Here is a 10,889-nt window from a genome sequence, read left to right on the forward strand (position 1 = left end):
AAGAATAAAATATCTATATATTATTTGAAAAAAAAAATATAAAAGTTTCTATCTATTATCTATCTATCTATGTAGTTATTGTTGATTATATAAAAAACTTTACTAAAAGCATAACCATTGATAGTGCAATTAAATGATTCCGTTGGACTCTCGATGAAATAGCTGATGATGAATCTTGAACTAAAACTTGTATTGGGACACCGTTACACTCTGCAAATCCACCCACTGGACAGATCACAGTGACACCATTAGCAGTCACTGTGGTTGAGTTGCTACTACATGCCACCCATGTTCCTTTAATATTGATCTCAACGTGAGTGTCTACACATCTATGTTGCCAACAAGCCTGTCCTACAGCTGAACCTTTTGCAAACTCAAAGCATCTACTCTCTGTACCAAATTGTTCACCAACAGAGCTGTCACCTGAATTCGAAGTATCGCCACAATAGTATGTTTGTTTCTGATTGGAGAATACCTGATAGTAAGGACAATAGTCAGCAACTTCATCGACACCACCAACATTGCTAGTAGCGAAATGCTGGTATTGAGCAGGTAACGATTGTGTGAATGCAGTCTTGCCGCACATTCCTTTACCGACTCTGGTTGGCGAGCATCCAACAGCACCACTCTGTTCGCAGAAGTAACCTTGATAGTTCCAAGTTTGGGCGGAACACTGGTCTATCAGCCAAGAACAACCCAGATTTCTACCCCAAACTAGTGTTTCTGCACCTGTTGTGTTAATGTGATACCAACCGGTATCTTGTAACAATGCCAGTGTCAAATTAGTGATTGGTGCAATTGGTGATACATAGCCAATCATATATTCTTCACCGGCAGTTCTCTTTTCCCAATGACTACCAGCAGTTCCAGCAGCACCAGAATCTTCCAACTCTGCATACCTTATGCTATCACATTGATAGTGTTGCTTAATGAAATTAACAACATTTGGTGAATCGATTGCATATTTTTGATATGAATAGGAATTACCCGATGGTGTTACACCTTTTTTAGTAATAACAGTTGAAGCATCTATAAAATAGAAATAAGCAAGCAAATAGATCAATAAAAAATTTGTAACTAATAGACTATCATTATTAATAAACTATACTTACCATAGAAATTACCATGACTATCTAAATAGGAATTATATAAAGTTGAAGTAAAACCAAGAGCATGAGTCATCTCATGAATACCAACTCGGATGTATTCATTGAATGTAAATTTATTCGATGACTTGATAAATGGTGTAAAAAACAAAGGATTGAAATTGATAGAACCAGCCAAAGGTCTACCATATCTTCCATTAGTATAAATGTTTTGATTACATGGTAGTGCATATGCAATTGTTTCTATTTATATAAAATATATTAATATTCTTATGATAATATAATAATAATCTTAATATTTACCTTTAGAACTTGCAGGTCTTGCAGTTACCCAAATAACCATATCATAATTGGCAATACCAGGAGTTAGATAGTTGTGAGGAATTTGAACACCATAGATACACTGTCCTTTGGTTAGAGTTGCACAGATGGTAGATAGTTTGAGTACATCCGGTGACTGATACTCTGGAATGTTAATGTAGTTCTCAAGTGAAGACTTGATTGTTGGTATGATGTATTGATTGATTAACGATCGCAAGTCAACATTCAGAATATCCTGCTGCTGGCAGGTATATATACATTCATTGGATGCGCCATCGTCTGTGCAAGCATTGGTAACAACTTTTCCTGTGGGAGTTGAACTGTCGCCGACCATCACCTTCTGACCGACATAGCTACAACTGTAGGGATCGTTCTCCAAGTAAGTTGTATTGAATAGAATTCTAATGGTATGAGATGATGTGGAATCCATTGACTGTTGCGAGACCATCTTCATCAAAGATTGTTGTTTTTGTTGTCGGTGTTGATGATGTAGGTGATCATCGTAATGAGTCAAACCATCGGTTGAATAATGGTTCTTCCATTTATCAACCAATCTTTCATGCTGACATTTGTAGCTTGGAAGTGGAGTATATACACTTGATTCTTTACCATTAAATAACCCATCGTTAATATCACTTTTTATATTTTGAAATTTCAAAAACGATTGTCTTTGTACTATATTATCTACTATATTGAATTCATTATGTTTGTGATCAGAACATGACAAAACAATGGAAATCCAAATAAAACAACAAAAATAAAATAAAAAAATAATAATTTCATATTTTTTTTTTATTAATGTATTTTATATATATAAATAAAATTAATTATATAAATATCTTTTTCTTTATCTATCTATCCTTTTTTTTTTTTATGAGAAAAACAATAAACAATAACAATATATTAATTAAATTAAATTAATTTGTTGTTTTTTGTTTGTTTTAGTAACCAGTGTCAATATTTATATAATTAATGATAATCGCACTTTCATCGTCAATGAATAATAATTTCCTTTATAATTTAAAATAAAAAAAACAGCCTATCATCACAGCTCACATATTTCTTCAACAACTATCCAAAAGAATAATAAATTGACACTTTTTTTTTAATGATGTATATACATAACCAATGTCTTTTATTAACAAAGAGTTGTAACAATCAAACAAATTATTGATTGTTCAATTGTTTTAATCTACACACATACACAAACAACTCACATTCACACACTCTTTGTGCATAGTGTGAGTGTGTGAAAGTATTTAGTTTTTAAATTTTAATACAACATGAGATACATATTCATCACCAGAAACATGATTATTCGTCACCAATAATCACAAATATTTCGACTTTTTTATTTTTAGATTAATGTATACAAGATCTTTTGATTTTAAATTTTATTTTAATGTTATAATTTATATCTATAGTAAAAGTATACATAATATTGTAATGAACAAAAATCTTGTGATATCAGAATATATGGTTGCTGATGAATTATTGTTGTCAATGTCAATGTAATTGGCCGAACCGCCACACTCTGGGAAACCTTCTGGACATACAACATATATATTGTTTACACTGAGTACTTGACCGTCCTTTTCGCATGTTACCCATGTACCGGCTACTTGAATTTGAACTTTGGTACCAGCACATCTGTAAATGATGATTTTTAAAAAAATTAATAAATTTAAAGAATATAATTAAATTTAAGAATTAAACACTTACTGCATTGGCCAACATGCCATATCAGTTTGATTGGACTTGGCATCGGCTCTGTATTCGAAACATCTTGAACTTTCGCCAAAGATTTCACCAACTGAAGAATCCAAATTAGATAGTTGAGAGGTATCTCCACACCATTGAGTAAGTGGAAGTGACTTGGAAACTTGGTAGAAAGGACAATAATCGGCAGCTTCGTTTATACCTCCTTGAGCATCATCCTTGAAATGCTGGTATGGACGTGGCAGACTGCTACTATAATCTTCGATTACACACAGTCCTTTACCCATTCTTGTACCAGTACATCTCATATCTAAAAATAAGAGAAAAGAGAAAAAGAATTGAGAGAAAAAAAGATTTGTGTAGTTAATCCGAATGATAAATAATTTAATTAAGTTTAAACAAGTTAGTTACCACAAATTCTACTGAATTTAATCGATGAAAGGTAGATGCTAATATAATTTAAATCACATATTTGATTTTCATTTCTGGAAATGACACTCTTATATATATAACTTAATGGTTCTCATTACTTTGATTGATTGATTGATTGATTGAACATATTGTATTTTTGAAGATATTTGATTGCCTTTTAATATTAATGGAGAAGATTGAATTGAACTTTGAATTGAATGTAAATGAATCCTGATTTTTGATAAATAGTTGGTTGGACTTGAGCATAATGCTAAAAAAAAATAATAAAAAGGTTAAAGTAATAATTGTGATGATTGCCAATTGGACTCTATGTAATTCATCATTTTCAATAATTTCTTCTTTAAAGTTATAGTTACCTCCTGTCTTTTTACAGAAGTATCCTTGGAAGTTCCATGTGTATTCATAACAATTGTCAAGGAAATCACATCCAAGACCTTTACCCCAAATTAATGGTTCAGCTCTATCATAGTTGATGTCGTACCAACCGGTATCCTTGAGTAAACTCAATGTAAGATTGGTGATTGGAGCGACTGGACTAGCAAAACCAACCATAATTTCCTCACCAGCAGTTCTAGTTTCCCAATGACTACCAGCTGTACCGCTACCACCAGCATCTTCCAACTCGGCATAAGATGCAGTTCCACATGCATAATGATCTTTTACAAAGCTAACAACATTTGGTGAGTCAATGACAGCCTTTGAATAACTATAAGTTTTACCATCTGGAGTGGTACCCGATCTCTTTACAGTTCTAGCAGCACCTATATTAATATTAAAGTTATAATTGATTAATTATCTACTATCTTAAAAGTAAAAAAATATATTCAATCTTTTACTTACTATAATATTCACCATCTGGCTTTACGAAAGAATCATAAAATGTACTACTGAATCCGAGAGCATGAATCATTTCATGAATACCAACTCTGATATATTGGTTATAAGTGAACTCGTCTCTATTTGTACCAACGAAATTACGATAGTAGTAAGGATTGAAATTGATATTGGCAGCCAATGGTCTTCCATATACACCACTTGCATCAATTACATCATAATTACATGCCATAGCATAAGCAATAATATCTTTATAAATAAAAAAGTAAGAAAATATTAATATTATTATTAATAATAATTTTTAATAAACAAATTACTTACTGTTAGATGTTGGTGGTCTAATGGTTACATAGACTATCAAATCAGTATCTGGAATACCAGGAGAAACAGCAGTCTTTGGAATATTTACACCGTAGGAACATTGTCCACCAAAGGCATCGTAGGCATATTGACTAAGTTGGAGTACGGGTGCCTGATCAACCAAAATTAAACTGCTAAAGATCTTTGACATTGAATCGAGAATAGATTGGGTTACATTGAATAGAGCAGGTGTAATTACATCGTAGTCTTTACAGACATAGATACATGGATCATCACCATCGGAAGTACACTCTGGTAGATCTCCATAGTTACCGGCTTGCGAATGTGGACTTAGACCAGTTTGAATTCTGTCACCAGCTTCATGACAGGCATAAGGATCGGTCATAATCTGAGAGGTATCAAACTTGATACGGATGGGTCCACGATTGCCAGTTTCTTGAGCTTGTTGAACCATTTTGTTTGACTTTTGGATGGTGCTCTCACCACTCTTTAGACCTTTGGTCTGGAGTGTTGACAGCATCTTCTCCTTCAAGCTGGATGCGAAATGGTCGTGTTTACATTGATGATTAGGAAGGTGACCATCGGACCCACTATCCTTATTTAGTTGAAAAAAACTATGGAAAATATCATTATCTCTACTACTCTCTACCAGATTCTGATAGTTCTCTTTCGATATTCTGTTTATTATTTCATCGGGTGTTTCTCCCATTGAAACTTGTAAATTTAATATAATACATAATAGAATGAATCCAATGCCAAAGTATGGCAAAGTACTACTTTTAATTCTCATTATTTATAATATTTGAATATTTAAACTAATTATAATGAATATATAATTGATATTGATGTGTGAAGGATATACTACAAGAATTTAATTAGATATATGCAATACTTAAGTGTGAAAGTGTTAATCTTAGATTATTTATTATACTATCCTATTGTTATTATATGTATCTTTCTATTGTTATTTTATTTTTGTTTATATTTTAAAAGTTAAAAGTAAAGTTGTTTTTATTTTTGAACAACTATTATAGATCTACATCTCAAAAATTAAATAATAATGAAATTTCATTTTATATATTACCCCCTTCTTTTGGAACATTCGTAAAATATATGTGTGTTGAAATTACATTCACGTAGAATTAATACATAAACTAACCCCATTTAGATAATTAATTAATATAAAAAATTAATATTGAATGTTCATTATTCGTGTGGTAACAAAAAATAAATTTAAAAATAAAAATAAAAATTTTATGTGAAATATATATAAGTGAGTGTTGAACTAAAATAATTCAAAAATATAACAACTTTATTAATGTAATTGGTTTATAATCTAAAATTAGTATTTTTATTATTGTCATTAGCTTTTTTTTTATTAAAAAATAATATATTTTAAAATCCCGTTTTTATTATTATACTATCACCATTTTAACTAACGTCTGAAAATTAAAACATCTAATACTCAAAGCCTCTTTTATGTAAAATTTTAAATTAAAATTTATTTTTAAAAATAAAAATATAAAAGTGTTGTAAAGTTTGCTGGATGTTTTAGTGGAACTGATACAATGGATGATCATGTATAGGTTTTCGAACACCTGCCACACTTGCAAATCTTTTTTTTTTTAAACAAAAGTAGCCTTCTCCAACTAGTTCCAGGTGTTTTCATTCATTCAATTATTACTCATTTTCAAATATTATTTATATAGGTAATAAATAACTTGAAGGTCACTTTTATATAGATGTATTGTTACAAACTACCACATTGGTATTAAATAATTTAATCGATTATTTTTTTTATTTGAAAAAATATATTAACTTTTTAAAAACTTCGAAGTAGTGTCACAATGTTGTGTTTTGTAATTAATATGTCGCGACCATTACTGTGAATTAAAACAATCTAAATTAAATTAACTAAAGCAATAACCAATGATAATATGCAAAGTGTTGTGAAGAGTTGGCTGGATGTTTTGGTTGAACTGTTGATAATGTCAATTGGTTTTGGATAACCACCACACTCGGCATATCCATTGGGACAGACGATGGTGAGGTCAGAGTTGACATAGATTCTCTGGAGATCGGAGGTGCATTGATACCAGGTGCTACCAACCAAGATGTCGACATTCACTCCATTGCAACGTTGTTGCCAACATCCACTTTTGATTGTGTTTGATGTGTTGCCGCTTGTGTATTCGAAACAACGACTGTCCGATCCGTACTGCTCAGAGATGGTTGCATCTGCCTGTGGTTTATTGGCTGGATCTACACAGTAGATATTGGACTCAGGGTCGGTTGGTCCACGATTGATCATGTAGTAAGGACAAAAGTCGGCGACGGCATCGGCACCACCGATCGATGGATTGGTAAAGTGTTGGTATTGTGAGGGCAGGTTAACGTTGTAACGGTAGAGCAAACAGTTACCTTTACCCATACGAGTGGCAGTGCATGAAGATGCTCCTCCAGAGGTACAGAAGTAACCTTGGTAGTTCCAGGTGTCACCGTAGCAATTGTCGAGCCAGTCACAACCGGCGTTCTTACCCCAGATCAACTTTTCCACGGTTTCACCTGCAATGTCATACCATCCGGAATCCTTGAGTAGATTCATGGTCAAGTTGGTAATTGGTGCAATTGGTGATACGAAACCAATCATATATTCTTCACCGGCGGTTCTCTTTTCCCAATGACTACCGGCAGTTCCACTTCCACCGATATCCTCCAACTCTGCATACTTTATCACTGGACAATAATAGTGATTTTTCACAAAGTTTACAACATTTGGTGAGATAATTCCGGTTGTTTGATAAGAATATTTGTTTCCGGCTGGTGTTGTTCCATATTTTGTTACAGTTGCAGCAGCAGCTAATTAGTTAAAGAAATACAAAATGTTAATAATCAAAAACTTTTACAAAATATATATTATTTACATACGTGAAGTGAATGAAGAATAAAAATTTGAACTAAAACCTAAAGCATGAGTCATTTCATGAATTCCAACTCTGATATACTCGTTGAATGCGAATGAAGTGTCTGGTACACCAAGGAATTGTGTATAGTATTGTGGATTAAAGTTAATGCTGGCTGCAATTGGTTTACCTAATGTTCCTGTTGCTCTAAAATATGGGAAATTACATGATAAAGCATAAGCAATAGTAGCTATCAATGTAAAAAAAAAAAACATAGAATTAGAACTTGAACTGGGTTGAATTCAAAAAACACACGGTTTCTCTTTGGAAAACTTACAATTTGATGGTGTTGGACGAGAAGTTACCCAAACAATCATATCGGTTTCAGTTGGTGATCCTTCAAGGGTTGTATATTCAAGTGGAATATCAACACCATAGTCACATTCACCATTCAATTCATCGTAGACTTCAGAGTTGAAAGTGAGACGATCTGGATTGGGACGGTCGACCAAGATCATCTGTTGGAAAGTGTTTTGAATGGTTGGGATTACAGTGTCGGTGATAATATTGATGAGATCGTTCGACAAGATATCCTTGGAGAGACAAGTGTAGGTACAGTATGATAGTGTACCGTCACAGGCCGGTGGTGTTGAACCGGAATTTGGCTGACCGGTGAGGATCTTCTGTCCGACGTAACGACATGAGTATTTATCGACATTGGCATCGAGATATGTAAAGTTGAAAGAGATACGAATCGGGAGTCTACCAGTGGCTCCAACGCTATTCAGTTTCAAATTCGAGTGGCTTTGGTGATTCGACGACGACGACGATTGGTCGATGTCCTCCAACTTTGAAATCTGTCTAATGTTGTTGGATTGCTTGAATTTCTTCATTCTACTCTCCATGATATGGTCGTGTTGGCAGTCATATCCTTTGCGAGTCGATGGATCATAAGAACTTTGCATTTTCAAACGTTCACTCTCGTCCTTTGCCACAATATTATTACCTTGTGCCATCAGCGATTCATACTTTCCAGCTTTGACATCAGAGAGCAATTTCGAATATGATTCCTTTGCGAGTTTACTCACCAAAGATTCAGATGACATTGCATTCACCATGAAAATCGTACTTAAAATTAAAAATGATATAAATATTATTTTATTCATCTTAATTATTTAATTAATATATTTATATCTATCTAGACTATCTATTAATAATACAAAAAAAATACAATTACAATTATTAGTTTTACAATTTAATTTTAAAAATACAAAAATATTGTTAAGATCTCTAAACAATATAAATATCAATTGATATGATTGAAAATTAGAGAATTTCAATTATCATAAAAATTGGATTTTGTTTTGATAAAGATATGATCTACTGTTGTTTGGTTTGTTTGAATTTTGAAAACATACTTTATTAATTAATTGATAAAAAAGTTATAATAATGTCGTTTTTTTTTAATATTATGTGCTCTTTTTGCTTGTGTGTGGTGGGTGTTTTGTTACTTTGAAATATTAGTGTTTGGTTTAAGAGTTTGTTTTGTAAAAACAAGTGTGTATGTGTATGTGTGGTAGTAGTATTGTATAGTACTTGTACTTTGTGTGTGTGTTTGTTTGTTTGTTTGGTGCAATGTTTAAATAAACTGATTAAAGATTTTTAGATTAATGAACGAATACAGATCCTGAATGTATTAGGGTGTGAAAACAACCTTTATTTAAAAATTAATTAAAAAATGTATTATTGCAAAAAATTTACAAAAATGAAAATCAATTATTTAGTGGGGGTTATTAATAAGTTGCTCATAGCAACTTGATGAAACACGAAAAACACCAAAAAAAGTCAGTTGCGAGACATTTGTGTTTCCTTTTTGAAACAGTTTTTTTTTTTGTTCTTTGTTTTTCAAAAATTGCATATTTACTTGAAAAAAAAAAATTGTCTTTTACTGTCTTAATGCATACGAATAAATAAAAAGTTCTCATTTGCTGAGTTGTAACTTTGAATTTTTAAGTGCAACAAAAGAATTGTCATGACTGCAAAAAAAAACAAGTTGAAAAAAATTAAAAGAAATTCGTTTTTTTGTTCTGGTACCAGAGATCCAAACTTTTTTTTTTTTTTTTGGTCACACGACATCTTGATCAAAACCATAAGTTTTAGAAATGAAAAAAACGAATTTCTTATAAATCGATTTTTTCATAATATATCTCAAGGTGGCCTTACAGCAATCAACTAAAATTCAATTGTCTGAAACCCTCGCCATCTGTCCACAAATAAATTTTAATAATAATTTTACCGCTTGCGGTTGTACATTAACACATAAATTGGATTTTTACTATAAGTCGGTCAAGGTGGTCTTAAGCAATCAACTCTATTCAAGTTCAGTAACTCGAAAATTCCAATCCTAATCTATGCTTACCCAACTTTATATATTAAGAATGAATTTGTATTATTCTTATATTTATAGAATCTTTTTATTATCAAACCTACAAATTATCTACTCTCCTCCCTACTTTCAACTCTTATATTCATGTATTTCAATTCTGCAGTTACAAAAATACTCTACTAACTAAATCTATGACCCCAAGGTAAATAATTGTAATATCATTACCTAGCTTTTTCTTTTGAAAAACGTTAATAGAATACGAAAACAAATATTTATTTAAAATAGTTCTGCAGTGATTTTGGAATGTAGTTGTGTTCTGTTCTTCAGTTATCCATAGATTCTAAATGCTGACTAAATGTTCCTCTAACAATTAGAACTACTGAAAACTCTTGATTTCATAGTTGGTTTCATCCATTCTTGAGTAATATTGTTGGAGGTATTTATTAACTCTTCAAGTTCAAGTTTGTTTCCTAATAAAATAATAAAAATTGATTAAAATAACATAAAAAATGTATATTTTTTTTCCTTACTTACTTTCTTGATACTCATCAAATCCAATAGTATCCTCTACATCTCACAAAGAATTGATATATCTTGCATATGTGAATGATTTATTGATGGACTAGTAGTTGTGGTTACTGTCATCGTCATCATTGTTGGTATTATAACATTTGTTTTAATGTTTGGAGATTGATTTTTTTCTTACATTATAGAGACTTATGGAAAATAATCATTTTTATTCATAATGGTAACTACATCAAAATATTACAATTATAAGTTGATAAAGATATTTTGTTATAATTGATTTGAATAAAATTAAATCTAGATAAAACATCTGTTGCAAAAATACACATAAAAAAATTTTTG

General features: G+C 31.5%; 2 protein-coding genes across 2 annotated transcripts; both read right to left on the reverse strand.

Moving 5' to 3' along the window:
• Nucleotides 1-85: 85 nt before the first annotated feature.
• Nucleotides 86-5,187, reverse strand: PPL_05594 (uncharacterized protein; the record flags this gene model as incomplete). The annotated part of the gene is made up of 11 exons (XM_020576471.1): nucleotides 86-1,029; nucleotides 1,113-1,349; nucleotides 1,410-2,114; nucleotides 2,377-2,438; nucleotides 2,880-3,077; nucleotides 3,150-3,456; nucleotides 3,558-3,595; nucleotides 3,660-3,828; nucleotides 3,935-4,339; nucleotides 4,419-4,661; nucleotides 4,734-5,187. The coding sequence occupies 11 exons, from the start codon at nucleotides 5,185-5,187 to the stop codon at nucleotides 86-88; spliced, it is 3,762 nt and encodes a 1,253-aa protein (XP_020433720.1).
• A 1,446-nt stretch (nucleotides 5,188-6,633) lies between these two features.
• sigB (peptidase M8) lies at nucleotides 6,634-10,571 on the reverse strand (the record flags this gene model as incomplete). The annotated part of the gene is made up of 7 exons (XM_020576472.1): nucleotides 6,634-7,592; nucleotides 7,662-7,886; nucleotides 7,974-8,764; nucleotides 8,908-8,926; nucleotides 10,138-10,179; nucleotides 10,403-10,492; nucleotides 10,553-10,571. 7 exons carry the CDS (start codon nucleotides 10,569-10,571, stop codon nucleotides 6,634-6,636), a joined length of 2,145 nt encoding a protein of 714 aa, XP_020433721.1.
• Nucleotides 10,572-10,889: the final 318 nt, after the last annotated feature.

The sequence above is a fragment of the Heterostelium album genome, assembly GCF_000004825.1.
Source record: "Heterostelium album PN500 unplaced genomic scaffold PPL_contig12, whole genome shotgun sequence".
NCBI lineage: Eukaryota > Evosea > Eumycetozoa > Acytosteliales > Acytosteliaceae > Heterostelium > Heterostelium album.